We start from the raw sequence: 26,366 nt of genomic DNA, 5'->3' as shown, positions 1-26,366 counted from the left end.
GCTGCAAGGATACTAACAAATTCCAGTCGAAGAGAACATATCACGCCCATTCTCAAGAATTTACATTGGCTTCCCATCAATTGCAGAATCCTTTATAAGTCCCTAACCATCATCCACAAGTCCATCCACAATCAGTCTTCACTCCAGCTAAAAATCCCACTCCTCCTTCACTCCTCCATGAGACCCACCAGAGAAGCCTATAAAAGGTACCCTTCAAGTCCCCCCCCACCAAGTCCACGTCGCACCCCTCCATCACGAAACGCGCCTTCTCCACCGCCGGTCCATCTCTTTGGAACACGCTTCCCACAGAACTACGTCAGGAACAATGCCTGCTTACATTCAGGATGTACTTAAAAACCTGGCTCTTCAAACAAGCCTTTCCTTAAGCCAAGGCAACTTTAAAACAGACTCTCGATTCTGCCATCGGTTTGGTTACATACTTTCACCAAATTATTTATCTACATGTCGATATTACAATTTATATTCACTGTAACTTAAGCTTTGATCAGGCTGTTTATAACTTTGTTATGTTAAATTTTTGTTATGTTAAACTTTGTTATGTTATTCCTATTCTTTTGCTCTCAGATCTCCCCTCTATAAATCCCTGTTCATTGTAACTTTATCTTTCCAGTTAATTGGTTACCCCCTGTTTCGCTGTAAACCGGTACGATAAGACGCCAGTCTTGAGTATCGGTATATCAAAAGAATTTAAATAAATAAAATAAATTTGACACTTTTTCGCTATCATACGTTCCGGCCATAAATAATACATTTAAGATATGTGTACGGTAGTACTGTTAAATTCTAAATTGAATGGCCTACAAAAAAGGTACAAAAATGATATTAGTGGGATAATCCAATGGGTTGCTGGGGGGGAGGAAAAGGTTATGCAACACCCGGTGATAGGCAGGGCACGGGAAAAACTAGGAGTTCCAGAAAACCCCTAAACCCTCCTGAGACTACATTTCCCAGGTGGCCTAGCTCCACCCAGGAAGCAGCCAGCCAGGAGGTGGCAGAGCCTGGGATTCCCAGTAGTAACCTAGGTGACCTTAATTGGGGTGGGGCTCAGTTGCAGGAGGCGGAGAGCACTGGGAACAAGCAAAGCCAATGGAAGTGGAGCAAGCCTCAGAAACAGGAAAAATACTGAATTCACAGATACCTCTGACCGAACAGGAAGGAAGGAGAGTCCTAAGGCCTAAGACCTGAAGCCTAAACTTTGGGAATCTCAAAGCCCTCAGAGAAATTTATTTTTTTTTTATGCTTCTCATCTGGGTTCAGTGGGAGGTGTGGGACAGTTGAACCTGACAGGGCCCTCTCTGTTTGGCTTTGTGAAAAGACTGTGGGGTTGTTTTTGGCTCTGGACCTTGCTAAAAAGAGGTTAATTAGCAGCAGTGCTCTGGACACTTGAAAGACCCTGCTGTTTCAATAAGCCACAGAAGTGTGCAAAGACTGTCTTTTTTTTTCTTTTCTTTCTTTGGCGCTTGTTGAAGGATTAATGCGCAGCAGTGCTCAAGGTTTGAAGGACCCTGCAGTTTCTATAAGCCAGATAAGGTGTGCAAAGACTGTTTTCTAAACATACCCAGCTCAGTCCAGACAAGTGGGTTTTGCACCCCTACCAGCAGATGGAGGCAGAGAATAAAACACAGAGGCACTGCTACGTAACCGAGAGAGCCCCCTGCAGTCCCTCAGGATTTCCCCCGTTTCCAGCAGCTGGTAGAGGTGCAAACCTGCAGTTCTGACGGAGTTTTGAGACTTGGAGATTTGGTGATTTGAATCAGCTCCCCGAGGTACAAGGTTCCTCTGTGGGCCATCCCTCGGGTTGAGCCGGGCGAGCGAGGGGTTGGATACCTCTGGCTGTTGTGGCCCGCTGCTCCGGGGACCTTGATAGCCAGGGGACTGGTACCCTCTTGGTATCCCCGAAGTCCCCTCCTGTCCGCCACTGGCGCTATTCAAGGAAGTATCCCATTTTTATTTTTGCTCTTTGGTTTAATTGCCCTGTGGTGCAGTACCGGGGCGGTCGACCAGCGGGAATTACCGCAGTCGACAGGAGGGAGAGAGGCTATGTGAGAATTTAGTTTTCCCCGGCGGGGGAACCTTTGTTGTGCACCTCGCTTGTCGTGCGGCATTTGGGCCGCTGCCGTTTCCCGCGCGCTGTCTCGACACAATCGTGCGTCTTCTCGCGGCTCGGCAGGGCAGTCATGTGGTGTGGCCTGCCTCGTGGCAGTGCACTAGGGCCTCATGGCAGACAAACCACCTGCGAGCTCTGATCTGCCCACTTGAATTCTTGCTCTCTCTGCACCAGGTTGAGCTTCATGGGGGAGGGATCTTCCCTTAAGAATTCAAAGGCCAGGAGGGCTTCCTGATCTGCAGGGCCTGCAGCAGGTGCCACGGGGGGGGGGGGGGGGGGGGGGGTCTCCATTCCTGCTCCCAAGGGGGATCGCAGCCAGGGAACCCCGACCGGCTGGGAATCCGGTGACTCTCCTATCCCCTCTCTCCTGCTGGGTAGGAACCTGGGGATGGTCAGGGGGAGGGAGCAGATTCAGAGTCCAGTCTCCTTGAGCAGGGGATTGAAGGCCCGTGGGGTTTTCCCTCAAATTTATCCTGCATGAGGCCTTTCTGGCTAGAAAGAGTGCAGGGGAGAGGAGGTCCAGAGATAGAAACCCAGGGCCAGCCCAAAGACCTAGGCTGGCTTCAGCTGGCAGTTCTGGGCACAATCTCAAGCCTCTGTGGTTGTGTGGCGCTTGTGCAGAGGCTGACCCCAGGGATCTGGATGACTAGGACGAGATGCAGGAGGATGCTGCGTCTCAGCAGGGAGCAGACCCAGATGGGGGCCAGACCCTGGATCCGGATGTGAGCAAGGAGGACCCGGATCTCCTTGAGCCCGGGACCAAGGGGGATGACTCTTGAGTGGTCCACCTGTTTAAGGAGGAGGAACCTCAGCCCCTCATTCCACAGGTGTTGGAAGAATTGGGGGGTGAAGCTAACTCAGGAAGAGTCAGATAATGAGGGCGTCAATTCGGTTCTGGATAGGCTGCAGGGGCCGCCCAGTGCCTTTCCCGTTCCTAAGAAGATTCAGAGGCTGATTAGCCGGGAGTGAGATTTTCTGGAAGCAGGCTTGAAGGTTGGCAGGGCGATGGCAAAGCTTTATCCCTTGCTGGAAGAGCATTTGGACCGTCTTAAGACTCATACGGTGGATGTGGCAGTCTCTGTGGTAATTAAGAAGACTATGATTCCGATGGCGGGGTTCTGCCAATCTGAAGAACGTCCAGGACCACAAATTGGAGATTCAGTTGAAGCACATGTTTGAGGTGTCAGCCTTGAGTCTGCGAGCCGCTGTGTGTGCTAGCATGATGCAGTGGGGGCTTTGCTTGACTGGATCCAGAAGCCTCAGGAGCAGGCCTCATCTGGCATGCTCACCCCCATTTCAGGCAGCTCGCCTGGAAGCTGGAATGGCTTGTGTGGCAGATGCTTTGTATGATTTGGTGCGTACATCGGCCAGCAGCATGGTCTCGGTGGTGGCTGCGCACATGCTTCTGTGGTTGTGCAATTGGTCAGCAGACATGTGGTCCAAGACTCAGTTATGCAATCTTCCTTTTAAGGGGAAGCTGCTTTTTGGGAAGGACCTGGATCAGCTGATGAAATCCCTGGGGGAATGCAAGGGAAACAGAGTGCTGGAGGATAAGAAGGGCAATAAGAAGATCTTTCCACCCCGATCCAGTTTTCGGGACTCAAGGAGGTTTCAGTCCAGGAGAGGGACTTTCTCCTAGGGTTCCAAGCAGTTGTCGGGTCAGCAGCAGACATTTCGGGGTTCTGAACTAGCCTTGCTCTTACAATTATCAACAGGCTTGGGGGGGAAGGAAAAGGCAGTACCTTCAGCACAGGGAGAATGCGATCTTTCTACCTTTCCACTAACTGAGGCGCAATTGCCCGCTTGACCTGCCCACTTGAGCCTGTGTCAGTGTGTGCTAGACTAATGTTTTACTCAGTGCACACCTTCCTTTCTATGGGTTATAATTGTGCTCAGTGGCACATACGGGCGACCAATAGGAGGCGCTTACCCGTGATCACCACAATAATACAATACATAACATAGTACAAGTGCACTCTCAGAAAAACGTGCAACCGGCAGTTCTAGGGTATGACCGCATGTGGAGGAAAAGGGAAGGGACTGGGAGTGAGTGGAGGAGAATTATCAGAAACAGAAGGTTGTCATAAATAATGAAAAGCCATGGAGCCACAATGCGCTGCCATCAGTTTCACCGACTGCAAGTGCATAAAATTGTGCACACAGCAGTTCTAGCGATTATGTCCAATTTGATTGCATTATGAGCACTATTGCTAAACTGCCCTACCGCTATTATCCCTTGTACTAGATCCTGCATTTCACCGAGGATTAGATCTAAATAGCTTTCAAGATCAGATAGTATTTGCAATTTTAGTTGCCCCATCTCAAAAAAGACACAGTAAAAACTAGAAAAGGTGCAGAGGAGGGCGATAAAAATGATAAAGGGGAAGGAACGCCTCCCCTATAAGGTAAGGGCTCTTCAGACTGGAAAAGAAATGGCTAAGAGGGGACATGAAGTTTATAAAATTAGTGGGGTGGAACTGGTAAATAAAGGACGGTTATTTACCTTTTCAAATAATATTAAAACAAGGGGATGCTTTATGACACCAGCAGCAGATTTAAAACAAATCATAAGAAATATTTTGTCGCTCAGCGCACTATCAAGCTGTGGAAATCTGTTGCCAGAGGACGTGATCAAAGCAACTAGCATGGCGGGGTTTAAAACAGCTTTGGGTAAGTTCCTTAAGGAAAAGTCCATAACACATTATTAGCTCGGTAGATTAAAGAAAGCTATTGCTATCCCCGAGAGTAAGTAACAAGGAAGTAGATCTATATTTTGGGATCTGCCACATACTTGTGACCTGGACTGGCCACTGTCAGAGACTGGATGCTGGGCTCGATGGACCTTTATTCAGAGCCAGCTAGTAATTTCTTATGTATTATATTTATTTGTACAGTGCTGAAAACATATGGTAGTGCTATAAAAGTGATCAGTGGTAAAACTGTGGCCTTGAACTTGATGAGATCTAATAAAGCATTTCTCAGGATTCCAGACTATTTGATTTTTGCCTCTCTGCATATCAGTTAACATCTTTATCCTTCCCAGCCTGTCATGAAAAGAAAACCATTAATACTGGTTTAGAGATATTTAAACCCCACATCTCAACACTGGTGCAAATCTGGGATCCTTTTGGACCCTGCCCCAAATACCCAATAAACAGTACAAAGCAACTCTGGGAAATTATGATTTATTTTGTTAAAAAATTATTTAGTTAAAAAAAAAATTGCCTATGAAAACACATTTTAATTTTTTTCTTTTATAAAAAACTTAGGAAGATAAAACCTCTCAGGGCCCAGTTTTCAGATTTTTGCTTGCAAGAACTTTCCATTAAATGAAGGGGGGAAAAAAAAAAGCCTATTGGCCAATTTTTCAGCCATGTGTCAACTCCACCAAAGAGGGGACGCTGGCGTCACTGGTGGCAGGCAGTTCCACATCCTGCGGACGCAGAAAAGAGGAGGAGGAGTTTATATCAGAGATGTGTGTGCCGGAGGGAGATCTCTGCTATCCCAGGGCTCTGCCTGTAATATCTGCATGAACCTGGGGCCCAGAGGGGCTCACTGTCCCAGCATGCTAGGTGACCTCTAGGATACAGCTCAGGCTTACCCTGATCCTACCTGGCATGAAGAATGTGCTGGGCCTCATTAAAAACTCAACTATTGTTCTCTCTGCTTTTACCAGCTTTGAAATATACCATTCAAGATATGGAGACCAAAAGGATACCCCATGTGTGGTCTCACTGGAAGCTGGAACAGCTGTGCTCTGTACTCCAGGTGTAGTCTCGCTAGGACAGGAGATAGCCGTGCCCTTTTCTTGAAGTGTGGCCTCTCTAGGACCCCAGAAGGTTTTGTCTCATGCTCCTGGTGTGACGCCCTTTAAATGTGTGCATAACTTGTGGGTCTGCTCATTGCTCAAATGACAGTGGGAGTAACAACAAAGTGAAATCTGTAACTGGACTAAAACCACTAGGGACCTCCTACTAGGTCAGCAAAGAGGTGCGGCCCCCTTGAACTCCCAAGAGCCAAGCTGGAGATAAGCATGGGACAAGAATCCCCACTGTATTTGCAACACAGAGCAACCAGGAGGAACTTACCTCTGATTTCACGTCTCCGGAGATGGGTGCATGCATGAAGGCCGCAGAGGCATTCTGAGCTGGACTGGTAACACTGATGGGCAAACTCACTTCCTGCAAATCACAGGAGGCAAACATAAAAACAGAGACAGACGGACACAACAGCCAGAGACCCAGGAGGCAAAGACAGTTCTAATGACCCGGCGCCCCACTTCAATACCGCGCGGGTTGAGCTGGGAGGTCCGTGGGGATGCACGTGCATCTCTCTCACGATGGCCGATGCTGCCGGTGCCTCTCTGGGGAAAGAGGGCACGTCGCTGGTGATATGTGTGCCTGAGTTTGAAACCAACATGGAGACTATGGCTCACCCAGAATCCTTTGCTGCCTTGGCCTGCTTGCAATTCTGGCCATGGGAACCTTAAATGCCCTATTGACCCTGATTTGGAGAAACTACAGGAGACATCTGGACTGCAGCAGGAGATGTCAAAAACTTATGATGGAAGATCATGGAGTCACAGAAAAGCAGAAGGAAAAAGTTAGAATCTCACAGGCTAATGTTTCCACTAAGTGGTACCAGCGAGGCCGGAGTTGTGGAGACCTCCCTGAGGGTGAAAACTTGACAGGCAAAGGACTAACAGAAGATTGATGTGAACATCAGGCAAGTGGGCCTCAATTTGGGAGGGGGATCAGGGTAACAGGTTTAATTTATCTTGTTTTGACACAAGAAACTTAATACGTGATACTCCCATCCATAGATCCATATTAGGGATTATTGTATGTTTTACCTATAAAAAAGCAGCACTCACTGACATACAAGAAGACACAGAGTAGTGCTTCTCTACAGAGAGAACTGTGACTCTGTTCCTCCCAAAAAGGTACCTGCATTGCTTATTGAAATGCAATAATAAATTTAAATTTGTTTCTACTAAATTTGGTATGGTACCTTAGTGTTCATGGGGCAGTGCCTTTAAGCTGATTTAGTGCTTAACACTGGCGGGCGCAACGACTTTGGGCAGGCAACACAAGCCTGGAAGGCTCTCTCTAGCATTCCAGCCTGTGCAACAAGCGTGAGAACGGTGGCCATTTTGTCCACATTCGCAGCTGCTTCACGGGCCACAGAGGGGGAAGGGGGATTTCCCTCCTCCTTTATCCCCAGTGATTAGAACTCTGGGGGAGGCCAAGACACCATAGGGGTTCAAGTCAGGCGGAGAGGAAGACTTCCTGGAGGAGTCAGATGACTCTTCTAATTTTTCTTCTGATTTTGTCCTGTTACACAGGGCTTACATGGCCAAGAAAACTGCGGGGCGGCGTAGGGCTGAGCAAGGGGCATTGGTGCGACCAAGGCTGGCAAAGAGGGCCAGACTTTCTCAGGCTGCGGGGGCTATGAGGGTTCGACGAGTGCCAGGGGCCCCTGCACCCATGTCTGCTGCAGATAGCTCCTCTGAGGGTTCAGACAGATCCAGCTTTGGTGGATCAGGATCCAGAAGAGACACGGAGAAAAGCCCCTGCTGTATAAGGGGATGATTTCAAGGTGGTACGGCTGTTTCACAAGGAGGAGCTGGGTCCCCTGATACCCTATGTTCTGGAGGAATTGGGTATAAAGATCCTGTGGGAGGAATCAGATCAGGAAGAGGTGGACCTGGTCATGGATGGCCAGGGTCTGACAAAGTCTTTTCCCTTCCACAAATCGGTCAAGAAGTTGGTATTCAGGGAGTGGGATACTCCTGAGACCAGCTTGAAGGTTAGCAGAGCCATGGAAAAGTTGTATTCTTTGCCGGAGGATACGCTTGAGCTCCTGAAGGTCCCAAAATTGGATGCTTCGGTTTCGGCTGTTACTAAGAAAACGATCATTCCGGTGGCCAGTTCTACAGCCTGAAAGACCTTCAGGATAGGAAACTGGAGTTCACCTCAAGAAGATTTTTGAGGTGTCTGCTCTTGCATATGAGCGGCGGTATGCAGTTTTATGCTGAGGGCAGGCCTGGACTGGGTGCAGCAGTTGTAGGCAGAGCGGGTGGAAGCTATGGAGCCGATGCATTATATGACCTCAATAGGACTTCGTTCAGGACCATGATGTTGGCAGTTTTGGCCCGGAAACTCTTCTGGTTGAGGAATTGGTCAGCGGATGTGTCATCCAAGTCTCAGCTGGGAGCATTACCCTTTAAAGGGAAGTTGCTCTTTGGTCAGGACTTGGAGGAGATGATCAAACTTCTCGTGGAGAATAAGGGTCATAAATTACCTGAAGATAAGCCAAAAGGGAAAGGCTTTTTTTCTTCACACTCTCATTTCAGAGGGAATAGGCGGTTTCGGCCTAACAGGGCTTCACGTGGCGCCCAGAGATAGTCCTCGGGAAGTCCTCGCATGTGCCCGCCCTTAGGCATCGGGTCAACATGGCGGCTTGCAGCGTCAAGTTGGTCCGGGAACACCAGAAGAGGACAGCCTGGAGACGCCGCAGCAGCTAGCCTTCCATCAACCCCGAAGGGAGTCGCCAATGAGGTAAGGTGGGCGAAGCAGAGATGTCGGACAGCAACGGACACAACAGCAACTCTGGGCTGACTGAGATTGACAGACTGCTCCCCAACCGGAGAGGCTGGCATCCGTGGTTACTATGAACCACTGAGGGATCCTGAGATCCACCCCTCACGTCGGGTGCTTCAGAACCAGCCACCAGCCAAGACTGGATCTGGCAGAGTCTGAGTGGCAATGGAAAGTGGAAATCCTCAGACATTGGATCCCAGCGGGAGACGAGCACCACTTGAAATGGTCTCATATGCGCAAAGGCCCACGGAATCAACTCCAGAGTAGACGCCATTGAGCCAAGGACCTGCAAATAATCCCAGGCTCTGGGCTCCGGAAGACTCAAGAAGCGACGCACCTGCTGTTGCAGCTTGTCTATGCTTTCGGTCATAAGGAAATCCTTGCCTGCTCAGTATCGAAACGAGTCCCCAGGAAGTCCAGAGTCTGCAAGGAGACCAGGTGACTCTTGGCATGGTTGATGATCCATCCCAGGGATGTCAGTCGTGCAGGACTTTCTGCACAGACTGCTTGCAGAGATCCTCCGACTTCACTCGAATGAGCCAATCGTCCAGGTAAGGATGCACCAACACCCCTTCTCTGCGGAGCGCCGCTGACACCACCACCATGACCTTGGTGAAAGTCCGCGGTGCCGTTGCCAGACCAAATGGCAGGGCACAAAACTGAAATTGTCTGCCGAGGACCGCAAAGCAAAGAAACTTCTGATGTTCCCTGCGGATTCCAATATGCAGGAATGCTTCCGTCAAATCCAACAAGGCCAGGAACTCGCCGCTGCGAACCGCCGCTATGACTGAGTGGAGAGTTTCCATCCTGAAACGGGGCACCTTGAGAGCTTTGTTCATACCCTTGAGGTCCAGGATAGGTCGGAAGGAACCTTCTTTCTTTGGCACCACAAAGTAGATGGAATAGCGCCCCGCTCCCCATTTGTCCTGGGGAACGGGAACAATGGCCCCGAGAGATTGCAGCCTGTCGAGGGTCTGACATACAATTCTTCTCTTTGCCTGTGAGCCACAGGGGGAAACCATGAATAGGTCTTGGATAGGATGAGCAAATTCTAAAGCATAGAGTTCGATGATGCTTAGGACCCACCTGTCCGAGGTGATCTTGACCCATTCCTCGAGAAAAAGGGACAGCCGTCCTCCTATGGCAGAGATAGAGGACTGGGTCAGCCGGATCTCATTGTGGAGGCCTGTCGCCAAGGGAACCCGGTCCGGAACTGTCTCAACCCGCTCGACGGCCACGAAAGGATTGAGCCCATGGCTGTGAGTGCCCTGCCGCTGGGCAACCCGCAGGGGCAGGAGTCCTGTTTTGGCGGAAGCGTCTTTGTCCCCGAAAGCGAGCGCATATTGGCAAGCTTATGGATTTTGTTGTTGCCCAACGACTTTATCAGCTGCTCCAATTCTTCCCCAAACAGGAACTTGCCCTTGAGAGGCAGGGCTCCGAGCAGAGACTTCGAGGAGACGTCGGCCGCCCAATTGTGCAACCACAGTAGCCGACGAGCAGAGACCGCAGAAGCCATGGTTCTGGAGGACGTACGGAGCAAGTCGTATAAGGCATCTGCCCCATAAGCCACTGCCACCTCCAGGCGCTCTGCTTGTGCTGCCTCCGAAGGAGGAAGATCCTGTGTGCACAGCAATTGCTGCACCCACCTGAGGCTCGTGCGGAGCATATAGCTACTGCAGACGGCGGCCCTGATGCCAAGGGCCAAGACCTCAAAATTTCTCTTCAGTACGACCTCAAGTTTGCGGTCTTGAATGTCTTTCAGTGCCGCGGCCCCTGCCACTGGGATAGTGGTTCGCTTTGTGATGGCTGAAACTGCGGCATCTACCTTAGGTACCTTCAGAAGTTCCACTACATCCTCCGGTAAAGCATATAGCTTGTCCATAGCTCAACCCACATCAGGAGCATCCCACTCCCGGGCCATAAGCTGTTGGAGCATCTGATGAAGCAGAAAAGTCCTGGCTGGACCCCGGCAAGCCCGCCAGGACCGGATCAAACTTGTCTTGGAGGGAATCCGCCTGGGGTAGAGACAGGCCAAGCTCCTCAAGAACATAGGGAATGAGGGGCTCCAGCTCCTCCCTCTGGAACAGATGGACTACTTTAGGATCATCCCCATCAAAAACCAGAGGTTTCTCCGGGTCGTCGTCCGGATCAGCGCTGGGAAGAGGGGCCGGGGTCCCATCCAGGGGTGCAGGCCCTGCGGGGTCCGCCTGCCCCGAGGGAGACGGCGCATCCTTGCGCAGCGCAGGACCCTGGATCTTCCGGATCCTAATGGACCCCAAAGGCTCCTGACGCCTGTGGACCTTACTGGGAGGGCCCACCGAGGCACTCTGAGAAGAGAGGGGTTCCTGCTGGGACAAACTTGCCAAAAAAGCTTTGTGCATTAAAAGCACAAAGTCTGGAGTGAAGGAGTGGCTCCTCCACCGAAAAGTCCGTAAATCGTCCCCCGGGTCCCCCAGGCTCACTGCAGCGGGAGAAAGCGGCGGCGGGAGATCCCCTCCCCCAACCGCTCAAATCTGAGCATCGGCAAAAGTTTTTAAGATGGCCGCCATTCCCGCGCTGATAGGGAACGGATCGGCCTGAAGCTGCTGAGAGGCAGGATGCTTAGCCGCCTCACAGGCCCTGCCTGAGCTTCCTCTCGCTACTCCCGATGAGCCCTCCCCGCCGGGAGGCATCGGGAACAAAGTCTGCCTGCAGGGAGTCAGTGTGGCTGAGAGAGGAACCAGATAGGGGTATCCTCTCTCACCCCTTTCATTTGCCCTTTTTCTCGAACCATTTGCTACAGGAATTAGATCTTCTCAGAATATGAAAGGACTCGCTTTGTGGAAATCGGAGTATAAGCTCTCACTATTCGCAGATGACATTATGCTCACCCTCTCAGACCCCCAAGCTTCGCTAGCCGGGGTAATGACTGAAATATCCCTATTCGGTAAAGAATTGGGATTCAAAGTAGATGCGGAAAAATCAGAACTGCTTAATATTAATCTTCCCAGCTGGGAAGTTGCCACCATCAGCTGCCAATTCCCCTTCTGCTGGGATAAGTCTACTATTAAATACCTCGGGGTCTACATTAGTCCAAAATGTCTCCAATTTCTAGTCCAACAATTATGCATCCTTACTACGTGTTATTGGCAGGGATTTGGAAAGATGGGACAGAGGACAACATTCGTGGCTGGGACGCATTGCAATAATTAAAATGAATGTTTTGCCCCGTTTGCTATACTTGTTTAATACGCTGCCGATACATCTTTATATTGCGTCAATGGCGGAAAAAGATATATGATTTTATTTGGTGGCAACGCCTTCCCCGAGTAGCACGTAACGCCTTTCAGTTGCCTAAAATCCATGGAGGCCTGGGTGTTCCTAATCTGATATTATACTACGCTGCATCTCAGCTACGGGCCCTGGTTGATATGCGTCATCAAAGTGGAGATAAACCCTGGAGAAATCTAGAACAGTCTGTATTAGGGACTATGCCCTTCCATTCTCTATTTTGGCAACCCCGATCTTCTTGGTGCCCAATCCAGTATATCCCATATGCAACCCTTACCACGTTAAGGTTAATGGCGACTTGGAGAGGGAAGTTGGTTGGGAAATTCCCATATTATTACCAAACACACTTATTCCACAATACTCCGTTCCCAGCTGGGTTTCAGGGATAGAAACTATAGGTCATCTTTTGACACAAGGCATTATCATCCCAAAAGACCAATTTACACAAAAATACTTCCTAGCAACAGTCTCCTTTTTTAGCTTATGCACAGGTTAAGCATTTTATTAGTTCTTTACTCCAAAGGCAAATATCGCGCCCTTCTAGATCACTTTTTGAGAATTTGAGTGTGCATGCAACAGATGCTTTCCTCACTCACACACGTCCATGCATGGTTTTGCTCATTGAGCCATCTCCGCGCAGCCTTACACACATTACTAAATGGGAGGTTGACATAGGAAGACCTCTAGGCCCCAAAACCTGGAGTAGGGTATATCGCCACGCCAGGTAAGTGCTCTATTTCCACTAAATCGCAAGAAGATTGCTTCTAATTGTTATATCGATGGCACCTTACCCCTGAGAAATTACATAAAATATACCCTAATCAATCTGAATTGTGTTGAAGGAAGTGTGGGTCCATCGGATCATGTGTGCATATATGGTGGGGAATGCCCCAAAATGGCTTCTTTCTGGTGGATGGTTTTTGATTGGTTAGGTACTATTCTTAAAGTCAATCTGCTCCCTGGCATAAGTTCAGTTTCGCTTAATTTACCGGTTCCTGGGCTATCGAATATACCTAAGAGATTCTGTCTCCGAGCGTTTATTGCCACGCGTCTCACAAATCGCTTTCCCATTGGAAAATTGGAGAAAGCACCTGAAACAGCAGAGGTTCCCGGGCGAGCTTATGCCACCCGACACGTAGACTATCTTACTGCAGTTAAGCATGACCGTCTAGCCACTTTTTGCAAAACCTGGAAACCGCTATCTGCTCAGGATTCAGAACAGCATTGAGCCGAAGTTGCAATAATTTGTGATCTACTTGATCACCGGGCATACTTTATAACTGTGTTTTGTCCCAGACAATATGTACAAACCTAGGTCACCATTATATTTGTGTTACCCTGCTCAGAGATTGTTATATTTTCCTTATTTTGTACTCTTATCACAGCTATATTTGTTCATACGGATTGGAAGCACATAGCTTACTGAGCCATCTGAATTTTGGTAGAAAACGGGTGGGAAGGATGGGATGGGAGTTTGCCGCTTTTTCATGTTTTTTGGCATTGTTATTATATCTTGCCTGTTAAGGCGTTGTAACTTCTTAAAATCTAATAAAATGTTAATTGCAAAAAAAATAAATAATAATAATAAAATTAATGCTTAGAATGACTTGTAACCCCCTAGAGTCGCATGCTCTGTCAGGGACCGGTTGTGCGACACAATTGTCCTCATCCAGACAGGCAGCCAGGTAGCTCTGTTCTACATCAATAAGCAGGAGGAATGGGACTGTTCCTCCTGAGTCAGGAATCGGTTCAGATTTGACTCTGGGCCATTTCCCACAGAATGATTCTCAGAGGCCCTTGTCTGGCGGGAGAGGAGAATGCGCTGGTGGACAGACTAAGTTGGGTCCTGGAATCCTACAGATAGGGATCCAGAGCCTGTCATCTCTGCGACTGGAGCGCTTAGGAGATAGGCAGAGGGATAGACTGTGCTATAGTATCATTAACCTTCTGTTGCATGGATCCATCAGGTTGCCTTAGGTCAGCCCTAGCCTGGAATTCTCAATGTTAGCTGGTGTTTGAGCGATGAAGGGCAGGGGGAGGTTAGCTTGGGGTCCATACACTCACTTCTGGATAGGCGTGAAATAGTTTTTACCTCTTGTTTGATCACCAATGACAGGACGGGAGCTGGCAAAGCAGGGCACTCATGGGTACCCTTCTCAGGGACAGCATCTATGGGTGCCTCCGTGGTCTAGGGAAAGAGAGGGATAGAGGGAGAAATAACAGAATGAAAGGAGGGGGGAAAAGTGAGGCCGTAAACGAGAGACAGGAGAAAACGGTAAAAAACCAAGCGGAAAGAGGGGAAGGGAGGAAAGACGCACAGAGGGACATGGGAATCAAGCAATAGAGGAGGGCTGAAGCAGGATTCAGAGAGACATGTGAGAAGGAAGAGGAGGAGGCCAGAGGAAGAGGGAGCTAAGGCAGTGGGTGGCATTGTAGGAATAGGGAAGGGCAGCAGCGTCTCACATTAACCTTGGACCCTAAACTGTGTGTCTAATAAAGCATTCCATGCTTTTATTAATGCAAAATGTAGTCCTACCTCTTTGTATGTCAATATTTGACTCGTGCCCCGCCTTTCTAGAAAAATAAATACTGCTCAAACAGCTAACTGCAAATAAATTCTACAAACTGCATTTCATTTTCAAAGCTTGTTCCGCCCATTCCCTACACCTTCTCACTGGCGTCCTCTAGCCCTACGCAGAGGCATCACCACCTGCAATTAATCCTGACAGTGGAAGGCTCTTTGAAATCAAGATGACCACCCTCCTGTTCCCCTCCCCATTTTTTTTTTTTTAAACACTTTTTACATTTGTATCCAGTTGGTGGTTTGGGGTTTGTTTGTTTTTCGGTTACACTAAGGCAGCTGAAAATGATCGCTTCCCTCACTAGGAACCCCGAACCCTGGGAGGAAGGCTCAAAGGAAAAATAGTTAGAAAAAAAAATAGTGGGCAAACTAAAGAAACTGCAGGTTTATTCACCAGCCACCATCTGCTGGAGATAGAGAAAGACTGAGGTGGCAGCAGGGCTTATCAAGCAGTGTCAGCGAGGCGGTCTCTGTCTCCATCTGCTGGCAGGGATGAATAAACCCAGGAGTCTGGACTGATCCGGGTACATACAGGGAATGGGCAATTTTCTAAGTGTCCACACTGGGACAGAGGCCATAGGTGCTTTTCACCAATTTTCAAAGCAAAAATGCATGCACACTTTTGCTTAAAACATTTTCAGGTAAAAAAAAGTGCTTCTGGACAATTGCGTCCTGCTTCTCTGGCAGGGGCTTTACGGACATTAACGTAGCTGGATTTGAAAAATGCAATCTGCGTGCGTCATTTTCCTTCATCATCAGCCACTTCCCAGGAACGCCTCTTTCTCAATTAGGGCTGCCCATCAACAGCTATTCATCTTGAAGGGAGGGCGAAGGCCAGCAGGACCCAGAAAACCAGCAAATGGAATTGGGTCACAGCTGAATAAAGAAACAAAAAATGTGGTCCACTGGGCAGGGGAGGTGTTGAATTGGGGTGGGTGGGGGGAATAGTTGACAACTCAATTCCCAATGTGGCCAAAAGTACATTGGACAACGTGCGTACTTTTAGCACATCAAGGGAGGGGGATTTTCGGAAAGCTGATTAATACGTCTAAAATGCTTTTCGGATTTGTTTGCAGGACCTTCTTGTAAAATGAAAAAAAACAAAAACAAAAAAAACCAGCCAATAGCCAGTTCTCAGCCAGGCGCTGGAATTTGACCTCTTGTTTGACAGACTCCAGAAAGTTCTCGATCAAAGTCGCCAAAGAAGGGACGCTGGCGCCACATCCCGGAGGGTGCAGAGAAGAGGAGAGGAAGGGTTTCTATCAGAGGGAGGACTGCTGTCCCAGGGCTCTGCCAGTAACATCTGCATGAACCTCAGGGGCTCACACAGTCCCAAGCATGGTGGGTCACTTCTAGGATACAGCATGGGCCAACCAAAAAAAAAAAAAGCTTGAAATGTCTACCATGGTCCTTCCTGGTCCGGTCTTCTCGTTAAACTTAGCTGCTGTTCCCTCTGCTCCGAACAATCCTGAAATATACCACTCAAGATGCTCTGCAGACACCATGAGGAGCTGCTCATTACAGAAGTGCCAGGGAGAGGGAAGAGAAGTGAATCAGCAGACCAAAGCCACCATGGACCTCCTTCTAGCATGGTAAAGGGGAACGCCGCCTTCCACTTCCGAAATCCAGGCAGGGCTCACTGGATGAACATCCCCACTTTATATACAAAGTAACCGGGAAGAACGTACCTCTGACTTCATGTTTGTGGAGAGGGGTACATCCGTTACAGCTGCAGAGGCGTCCTCAGCTGCATTCATACCACCCATGGGCACACTCGCTGCCTGCAAATCACAAAGGCAAACCTAAAAACCGGCCAGAGAACCCAGCAAAAGAAGTGTGTGTTTGTCAGGGGGTAAAAACAAGCTGCTGCACCAGTTCTCTGAGCCAGGACCCAGACATAATCACCTTTAGGAGTATAGGGCTCAGGGAATGAGCATAGGGATAAAGTACAGTTTACCAGGTCCACTGACTGCTATATAAGTGACTTCTCTTTCACAGATGCTTTCCTCACTCACACACGTCCACAACACAATCAGGCGGCTGCAATACAGTGCGCTCAGCTGAGCACACCGTTTAACCCGTGGTTGGACACGAATTTTGGACGCGCGTCCACAACCCCTTATTCTATAAGGGGATTTTGCATGTCCAAAACGTGCATCCAACCCCCTGCGAAACTAATAGAGCTCATCGCATGCAAATGCATGTTGATGAGGCTAAAAGCTATTCTCCCCAGATCAAAAAAAAAAAAGTGCACCCGACCGCACATTTTCACGCTCAGAGCAGGCGTTAATTTCTGAGCACCCCCCAAAAAAGCGTACAGAACAAAAAGGATAGAATGTAAAAAAAAAATATATATATAAAAAAAACTGTGTGTCAGTGGTCAGGTTAGGAAAACAGACGCTCGTAAAATCGAGTGTCCATTTTCCTAACCCGCTGACAGCCGACCTCGCCTAGGCACCTGCTGCCTAGGAGGCACTAGGGTCGCACATTTGTCTCTAGTGCCTCCTTGCAGCTCGATCCCTCATTTAAACATTCGAGTGTGCGCCCAGGAGAGACAGCTGGGTGCACGTTAGGAAAGCAGGCGCTCAAACACTGAGTGTCTGTTGTCCGTGCTGATTTATTGGATTGGCCTGAGAGATACAGCACCTGTGGCGTAGCCACGGGTAGGCCTGGGTGGGCAGCTGCCCACCCAACTTAGACCCAGGCCCACCCAACTGGCACCGGAACTGCAAGGCTGTCGCGGGATCCCATCCCCGCGACAGCGAACAAGAGAACCCACATCTCGCGCGACATCGCTACACACATGGGGAAGCGCTGCTGCGGCCGTATGGGGGGGGGGGGGGGGGGGGGGGAGCGGAAGCGCCACGCACACCTTCCGCTTCCTCCCTCCAAAGCAGGAAGATCAGCTGGCCTCTCCTGCTGCTACTGGCCTCCTGCTATCTTCAGGTCATATGGCCCGCCGAACTTCCTGTTTGGTGGGGAAGGGGGGGGGGGGGAGCAGAAGCGCAGCTCACAACTTCCACTTCCTCCCCCTCCCCCCCCAAGCAGGAAGATCAGCGGGCCGTACGGCCCGATCCCGAAGATAGCAGGAGGCCGGTGGCAGCAGGAGAGGCCAGCTGATCTTCCTGCTTGGGGGGGGGAGGGGGAGGAAGCGGAAGCTGTGCACGTGCTTGAATGTGTATGTGTGGGTGAGAATGGGAGTCTGGGTGAGAATGGGACCTTAAATGTGTGTATGTGTGGGTGAGAATGGGAGCATGGGTGTGTGGGTGAGACTGGGGGCATGTGTTTATGTGTGTGGGTGAGAATGGGTGCCTGGATGTGTGTCTGTGTTCATAAGAATGTAAGCTTGGGGAGGGGTGAGAAAGTGAGAGCTTATATGTGTGTCTGCAGAGAATGTGAGCTTCTGTGTGTGGGGGGGAGAGCGCGAGTGTGTGAGGGGGAGTCTGTGAGAGAAAGTGTGTATGTGTGTGTATGTGGAAGGGAAGAAGACAGTAATAGAAGAAAGACACTGAAAAGAAATTAGGAAATGAGCAACAAGGGAAAAAAATGGGAAAAAGAGACCAGGACCAACTGATTAGAAAAATACAAAGATCAGACAAAGGTAAAATATATATATATATATATATTTTGAGATGTTAGCAATTTAAATATAAGCAACACAACCGCTCTCTCAAAATTTATGGACAGGTAGAAGCCATGTATAAAATCATAATAAGAAGGCTAAAGTACCACAAATCACCGTGAATTATGTTTGTATCATTAAATAGACCTCATATTTAGGCGTAGATGTGAATGCTATTCTGCATAACGTTTTACACCAGTAGTATAATCATGGGTCAGAAAAGAATTTTATATGATCACTCAGGACGGCAACCTTCCATTAAACAGCTCACACCTTCCGGCGCTCCCAGTTTTTTCCCCCCGGGTCAGAAACCTTGGGGTCGTCATGGATAATCAACTGAGCTACACAGGTTTCATCAACAACACGGTAAAAGAGTGCTACTACAAACTCCAAGTTTTAAAAAGGCTAAGACCTAAGACCCCTCCTCCATTTCTATGATTTCAGATCAGTGTTACAATCTATCATTTTCTCAAAAATCGATTATTGTAATTCTCTCCTACATGGCCTTCCAGACAACTCCCTAAAGCCTCTCCAGTTGTTACAAAAAACGCAACAGCAAGGATTCTCACAAAGTCCAACAAAAGGGACCATATAACTCCGATTCTAAAGAAGCTCCACTGGCTCCCAGTCAAGTTTAGAATCCTCTACAAACTGCTATCTATCATCCATAAAGCCATTCACAACAACACACCACTGGACCTCAGGATTCCTCTTCAACTTCACACTTCCTCCCGTCCGCTAAGATTAGCACAGAGAGGCACTCTGCACGCACCTCCTTTCAAAACATCTTTAAGAAAAAGAGCTCTATCCACCGCGGGCCCCAAACAGTGGAATTCGCTTCCACCTGAGCTCAGGCTGGAACATTGCCCAATCACGTTCAAAAAAAAGACTCAAGACTTGGCTGTTCGGCCAAGCTTTCCCATAATTTCAAGATTCTTCCACAGCTCCCACAGACTGTCCCTTCCCAGGGCCTATGTTCATGTTTAATCAGCCATAGTAACTTTTCTCCCCCTCCCCTCCATTAGCCAACTTCCCTCCCCAGTCGGCTTGAAATCCCTCAAGTCCATCTCCTTCTAACTGTACAAATTGTTTTTTTCCAAGTTGTTCTCATCCTTGTTCATTGTAAGACACATTACTGTCATTATTTATTTGCCTGTTGGAATGTAAACCGGAGTGATAAGTAACTCTGTTACCTGAACCTCAGTATAAAAAAAAAAGTTATAAATAAATAAATAAATAAATAAATATATATGCTTAGTGAGTCCAAAGTGAAAAGAATTCAAAGTTGATGTAGCATGACGTTTCCCATTGTATTCATTGTTGCAGAATTTCTTAACTCATCATAGTATTGACAACCTTCAATTTCTTAAGCTAATGTAGCTACTTAGCTTTTTTTTGCATGTGAAGAAACGCCTGAGAGTTAAAGATGTTACAAGGCTCCAGGTGTACTAGCCCGACACGGACCGCGTTTCGGCGTCTGCCTTCATCAAGGAGCCGAATGTATGTGAGATGATTTTCGTGGCATTTTCACCAACATGGAAGTAATGCGTTTCCTTACATTCCTACATTATCTTAAGAAATTGAAGGTTGTCAATACTATGATGCGTTAAGAAATTCTGCAACAATGAATACAATGAGAAACGTCATGCTATATCAACTTTGAATTCTTTTCACTTTGGACTCACTAAGCATATAAAATTCATTTCTGACCCATGATTATACTACTGGTGTAAAACGTTATGCTGAATAGCATTCACATCTACGCCTATGTATGAAGTCTACTTAATGATACAAAAAAACATAATTCACTGTGATTTGTTTTGTTGAGAATCTGTTGTACTTTAGCCTTATTATTATGAGCAATTTAAATGTGTCATCTTTGGGAATGTGTATTTCTTATATTTTTGTATTTTGCTCTTTCTTAAGTATTCCACTGTTCAGAAATTTTAGTTTCTCAGGCTATTTTAGTTTATCTGCATGTTTCTGTTTCTAATTTATAGTCTCTTATTTCTATATTAGGTAAGGGTCGGTCTCAGTTTTGCCTGTGTGTGACTGAAGTGCAGTATTTCTGCTAGTGTGTAGTTTCTCTGTAGCAGTCCAGCTTGTTCTGTTATTCTCGTAGGTGATGTATTAATGTTCTAGGGCCTGGTGTAGTATGTGCATTGCTGCTTTTTCATAAGGTTGCTGTTATTTGAATCCTGAGAGTCAGTGCTGTGACTGTATGGCAAGGTTCTAGATGCCTCTTTCTTTGCAAGAGTTTGTGTTACTTCACAAAATAGCAGTGGAGGGTTATTTTTTGCTGAGGTGACACCAGAATTTGAATTTTTTTTTTCATGTTAATTGTAATGTGAATTGCCCTAGCTCTGTGCTGCACCTGTTCTGATGATTAATTATATTTTATTGTATTTATGAAGATTTCTGGGTTTCTGCAAAGATGGCTCATGAAAGAATACATTAATTTTTGTTTTATTACATGATTGGATCTGATTGTTTTCTATACTTGTGCATTTATAAACTGCAATAAATATAAAATAAATTCTGATTAATAAGGAATTTTTAATGCTGGTAAGTGCTAGAAATAATTGAAGTAAATTATTTTAAAGTTTCATACATGATGCATAATGGCTGTTGCAAATTACTTAGAAAGCCATTCTAGGGTGCAGTATATGGCATTATTTATCAGTAAAAAAAACCAACTAGTAGACCTGCATGCCTACAGCCCACCCATGTTAACCTTGTGCCCACCCAAAAAATCAATTCTGGCTACGCCACTGTACAGCACAGGCAGCAGCAATGATAGCGTCCATCACACACAAACACCCCAAGTTTAACTAGCAAACGTAATCCGATCTCAGCCTAAAGTCACATGTAAGCGAAAGGGAAGGTCTCCTGTTCCTTAAAGACATTCGGGCCGATACAGTAAAGCGCAGCCGCGGTTACCCTGTTTCTAACCCGCTTTGGACGCACAATTTGGACGCGTAAGGCAAACCTGCAACTCAGTATCCGGTTTTACGCATTCATCTCCGCCCGCCGCATGTTTATGATCGATTTAGCTATTCCCTCCGATACAGTAATGTGCGCCCAGATTATCGCCTTTTTAACCAGCTTATTTGCCGCGTTTTTAACCTGCATATTTACCGCCTACCTGACCCTGGCGTTGGTGTGCTGTTCAGTCAGCTTCCCGCTGCCTTGAGCTGTATCTTCGCCCCCACTGGATCTCCCTCCTTCAACCTTCTCTGCACAAAAGTCATTTAAAACATGTTCCTTTCACTCTAGTGCCGGGCGGGCCAGGTCAGCTGGGAAGGCCCGATCTGGGTCCGCTTGCCCTGCCACCGCAGGCATAGAATCAGAGTTGGAGGCGCAGCAATCCCTTCTCCACGGCTGCAAATGGAGCGGTGGAGAGTGGAACAACATCGATCTCTTTCGCCAGCCATGACGTGACTCAGCCGACCGAGGTGATAAATGGGGTGAAGAGGACAAAGACTGACTCTGTAAACAGCTGTTACTTCCATTCTAGAGCCTTCAGCTCCCGGCTGGACGTCCGAGGTCACGGTGTCCATGATCGGAGGCACTGCTGCCTTCAGGCAGCAGTGCCTCCGATCATGGACCTTCCTGCCTGTATCCGGGCGTCCATGATCGGAGGCACCGCTGCCTTGAGCGCCCGGCCAGGCATCCAAGGTTGCGGCTTGGACGTCCGGCCGGGTGCTCAAGGCAGCGGGGTCTGTAGAAAAGAACCATCCACTTACCAGGTGGAATGACATTTCAAATGACAGGTACCAGCGCACCCTGGATACTGTATAGGCGCTGCATACCGCTCTATACAGTAAAATGGATTGCGAGCGCCTACTGCTTCATTGACGCACTTTGGACGCCGCTTGGATTTGCGTCTAATTTGAATACTGAATCGAGCGGGATGTGAACCAAGATGTGCGCGCGGCAAACGAGGGTGCGCCCGGCACTGCTGCACTCTTTCTTACGCGTCCTTACTGTATCGGCCCGTTAAGAGGGGACCCTTCACAACTAAAAACCTGAGCAAGGTGGGAGAAAGGGAAAAAGGCCAGAGAGATCAGAGGGTGGGGAGGACAGAGGTCAGGGATTACCTTCTGTTTAATGACGGCAGAGAAAGGCGGAGGGAAGAAGATGTCAGCTGGACATGGTGCCCCAACAGGCAGCTCCTCTTTCTGCAGGGAGGAACAAACGAACCAAAGATAAGAGATTACACCAAGGACTGATATGGAGCACTCCCCGCAGGAAACCATAAGATGAAAAAGAATTGTTTTTTTGGTTATCGGACCAATTCTGTGAAATTCACTCTCAGATTACATGCAGGAAATTTCAAACCATAACGATTGTAGGAAGCAAGTTAAATCAGTTTTGTTTGCACAAGCTTTTAATTTAATTCCTTAAAGTGAGCCTCGATTGTTTTAAACTCGTCCGGTGTATACATTTTTTATTTTGATTTTTGTCCTCTCTTAATGTTTTTATTTTGTTTGATGTAGCATTTGTGTCTATTTTATGGAATTTAATAGTTATGTTGATCTTGTTACCCCGTCCCAAACAAGATGTATTGGATGTTGTGAGCTATACGCATTTTTAAATAAAGAAAGATGTGCCATGCTGGGTTAGACCAAAAGTCCATCGAGTCCAGCACCCTGTCTCCAACATTGCCCAATCCAGATCATAAGGAAATACTCAGCAGATACCAAAGAGTAGAACCAATTTTGTGTTGCTCACTCCCAGGGATAAACGGTGGCTTTCCCTGAGTCCACTGGGCTAGTAATAGTTTATGGACTTTTCCTCCAGGAACTTGTCCAAACCCCCTTTTAAATCCAGCTGTACTAGATACCTTGACAACATCCTCTGCCAACCAATTTCACAGCTTACTTGTATGTTGGAGAAAGTATTTTTTTCCCCATTCAATTTGTTTTAAATCTACTACCTGCTACTTTCATGGAGTGTTCCAATCACCTAATGTCTTAATGATATCCTACTACTCGCCCCACTTGAGGATCCTAGCAGGCTCTGCACAGGATTCACCTTCACCTGCAATTGTGCCTCTTTTCTGGCAACCTCCCACTCACAACTGGATTTCCATTTGCCTCTGGGCAAGTACCCAGCCTACAAGCTACTCCTTGAGGGTTCCTGGGAACACTGCAACCTCAGATCACAAGGTTCTCGGAAAGGAATTCACAGACCATTTACTAAAAATACTGGGATCCTATAAACACTTACCTGGGTCACTAATCAGTCACATAACACAGAACTAATAAACTAAAGATTTTTTTTAATGATTTACAGTAAACAAAAATAAGTTTAACACTGCAACATATCATACAGGGAAAAGAAAAAATTCACATTAACACTATTATACTTTAATCAGTTTGTCTACAGAGTTAAATGCTGTATCTTTCTCAGTCAGATCTGAGTGTCCTCATACAGCTGTATATCCCAGCTGAAATGGTTCTCAAACGGACACAACAGCAACCATCACCATGTCTCCTCTCACAGTGTGATGTCAGCAGCTGTGATATTAGCAGCTTACTCTGGCTCAGGGATTAACCCTATCGGCTCCAGCTACAGCACTATAGGACATTGCACTGTTATGCTGCCAGCTGCTGTCTAACTTAAAAAATCACCAGGAAAAGACAAAGTTCCCACAGAAAAAGGAGTTTTACATGACAGAAAAATAAACATTAACTGTTAAAATTCATATTTTGAACAGTTCTCTAGTCCTAGTACTATTTGAAATGTTAAATAACTCTTCTCTATTAACCAATTCCAAGCCACTCATGATTTTATAAACCCCTATCATACCCCTTTCACCATTCTGAAGAGCCCTAATCTGCACAGTCCTTTCTTCATAAGAGAGCCGTTCCACGTTCTTTACATTTCCATTGCTCTTCTCTGCCTGCACCTTTTCAAGTTCTGCTACATCTGGAGAAAATCATGGAGAAAATCGTAAATAATCAAATTTCAAATTACTTGGAGGATCATAATATTCTACACCCATCACAATATGGATTCCGAAAAGAACACAACATCGAAACCCTCCTCATCTCACTCTTAGATCAGGTATATATTGGCATTGACAAAGGCAGTCCTTCCTCCTAGCACCTCGACATCTCTGCGGCATTCGATACCGTAAATCATACTACCCTTCTAAACCGGTTGTCAGACATAGGAATCGCAGGATCTGCTCTCAGATGGTTCGACTCATTCCTTAGCAACAGAGGCTACAAAGTTAAAATCAATAACAAGGAATCTTCTTGCACGAACTCCCCATTTGGAGTCCCCCGGGCTCCTCCTTATCATCCACTCTGTTCAATATTTACCTACTCCCTTCTCTGCCATTTACTCTCAAAACTAAAACTGAAGTTCTACATATACGCAGACGACGTTCAAATTTTAATCCCCATATCTAATTCACTGGATTCAGCACTCAAACTATGGGATTCTCACTTGCAAACAATCAACCATCACCTCTCAAGCCTCAACCTGGTGCTTAACACTACCAAGACAGAACTCCTGCTCATCACCCCAGAAGGCAGTCCCTTCCATCAACAGCTGCACGCTAACACACAAATCTCCCATGCAAGAGACCTTGGAGTCATAATAGATAGCCACCTGAGCCTAAAGAAATGTATAAACCACACTACAAAGGAGTGCTTCTACAAGCTTCACGTACTCAAAAAAACTCAAGCCTCTTCTTTTCCATTATGATTTCAGATCTGTTCTCCAAGCCATTCTGTTCTCCAAGGTCGATTACTGCAATTCCATCTTGCAAGGTCTTCCCTGCTACTACAATAAAACCCCTCCAGTTGCTCCAAAATGCAGCGGCGAGAATTTTGACGAATACTAAATCGGAGAGAGCACATCACTCCTATTTTAAAAGATCTTCACTGGCTTCCAGTAAACTTTAGGATTCTCCATAAATCACTTACAATTATTCACAAAAGCATTCACCATCAGACCCCCCTTGACCTGCTACACCCGCTCAAATTTCACTCTACGGCCAGACCCTTAAGGGAAGCCTACAAGGGATCCTTACACGTTCCTCCAATCAAAGTGGTGCACTAGTCAAACATCAGAGACCGGGCATTCTCAACAATAGGTCCCTCCATCTGGAACGCCATGCCCCCGGACCTCAGGCAGGAAACCTGTCTCATAACTTTTAAAAAGAAACTCAAGACATGGCTTTTCGGCCGAGCCTTTCCCTGTTCCTAGTCCAACAGCTTGATTCAGAATTGTTCCCATCACTTCTGTATATAAACAAGCACTAAGTCACACAAATACATCATAATGAGGTTGGCTCCTCTGCCTCCCTCCCACACCCTCATCTGTATATAGTACACTATCATTGTTCTCCCTTCTTTATTTCCTATCCCCAGTTTATGCGCCCTTGTTACAATGTAACTTTATGCTTCATCAATTTGTGTCTCTTGTTATTTGGTCATGTTTAACCGCTTAGTTCGATGTAAACAGAGTTGATTTGATTTGTATCAAGAAAGTCGGTATATAAAAGCCTTAAATAAATAAATAAATAAAATCTCTCTTGAGATGGGGCAACCAGAACTGCACGCAATACTTAAGGGTGCGATCACACTATGGATCGACACGGAGGCATTATAGTATTCTGTTTTATTCTCAGCTCCTTTCCAAATAGTTCTGAATATTTTATTTGTTTTGTTTCTGACTGCTTCTGCGTATCGAGCTGAGGATTTCAACCAACTGTCCACAATGACTCCAAGGTCCTTTTCCCCGAGTACTGTGAGGGGACCCCTCACATATGACTGCAGTACCGGGGAGCACTGCAGGGAGCGAGGGTCCTCACATATGGCTGTATTACTGCATTTAGCATGCACACCAGAAAAAGGAGCAGCAGTGACCTGTCCCCAGGGAGCAGTATCTGAAAGTCAGGGCTTTAAGGAAGGAGAGAGGGTCAATGCTGATCAGACCTTTTTAACCGGACATCAGGGTTGGGACTGGGCTGGATTGCCTGGGCTCAGTGCACAGGGACAGCAGCTAGATTAGAGCCAGTTATCTCTGCTGCTCGATCTGTCCAGTGAAGTTAGCCGGCTAGTACTGAAAATTAGTGCTAGCCTGCTTTTTTTCCCCCCTGACCTCAGCTTGTTCCCAGGGACACCTTGAATTTGATTAACTAGT

At 47.2% G+C, this 26,366-nt stretch overlaps 1 protein-coding gene across 6 annotated transcripts in view; it reads right to left on the bottom strand.

Moving 5' to 3' along the window:
* Positions 1-26,366, bottom strand: part of LOC115080763 — a 168,623-nt gene that overhangs the window by 114,072 nt on the left and 28,185 nt on the right. For 4 of the 6 annotated variants that reach the window (XM_029585152.1, XM_029585155.1, XM_029585154.1 and 1 more), the window contains exons 6-8: positions 22,304-22,384; positions 16,270-16,362; positions 6,217-6,309 (exon numbers count right to left, since the gene is read on the bottom strand). In XM_029585152.1, the coding sequence (XP_029441012.1) occupies positions 6,217-6,309; positions 16,270-16,362; positions 22,304-22,384 (267 nt within the window). The remainder of the gene's footprint in view (positions 1-6,216; positions 6,310-16,269; positions 16,363-22,303; positions 22,385-26,366) is intronic. The other 2 variants (XM_029585157.1, XM_029585156.1) reach the window with 2 other exon arrangements.

The sequence above is a fragment of the Rhinatrema bivittatum genome, chromosome 19 (genome assembly GCF_901001135.1).
Source record: "Rhinatrema bivittatum chromosome 19, aRhiBiv1.1, whole genome shotgun sequence".
Classification (NCBI taxonomy): domain Eukaryota; kingdom Metazoa; phylum Chordata; class Amphibia; order Gymnophiona; family Rhinatrematidae; genus Rhinatrema; species Rhinatrema bivittatum.
Note: the sequence above shows the minus strand (reverse complement) of the source record. Positions and strands in the feature narration are given on the sequence as shown.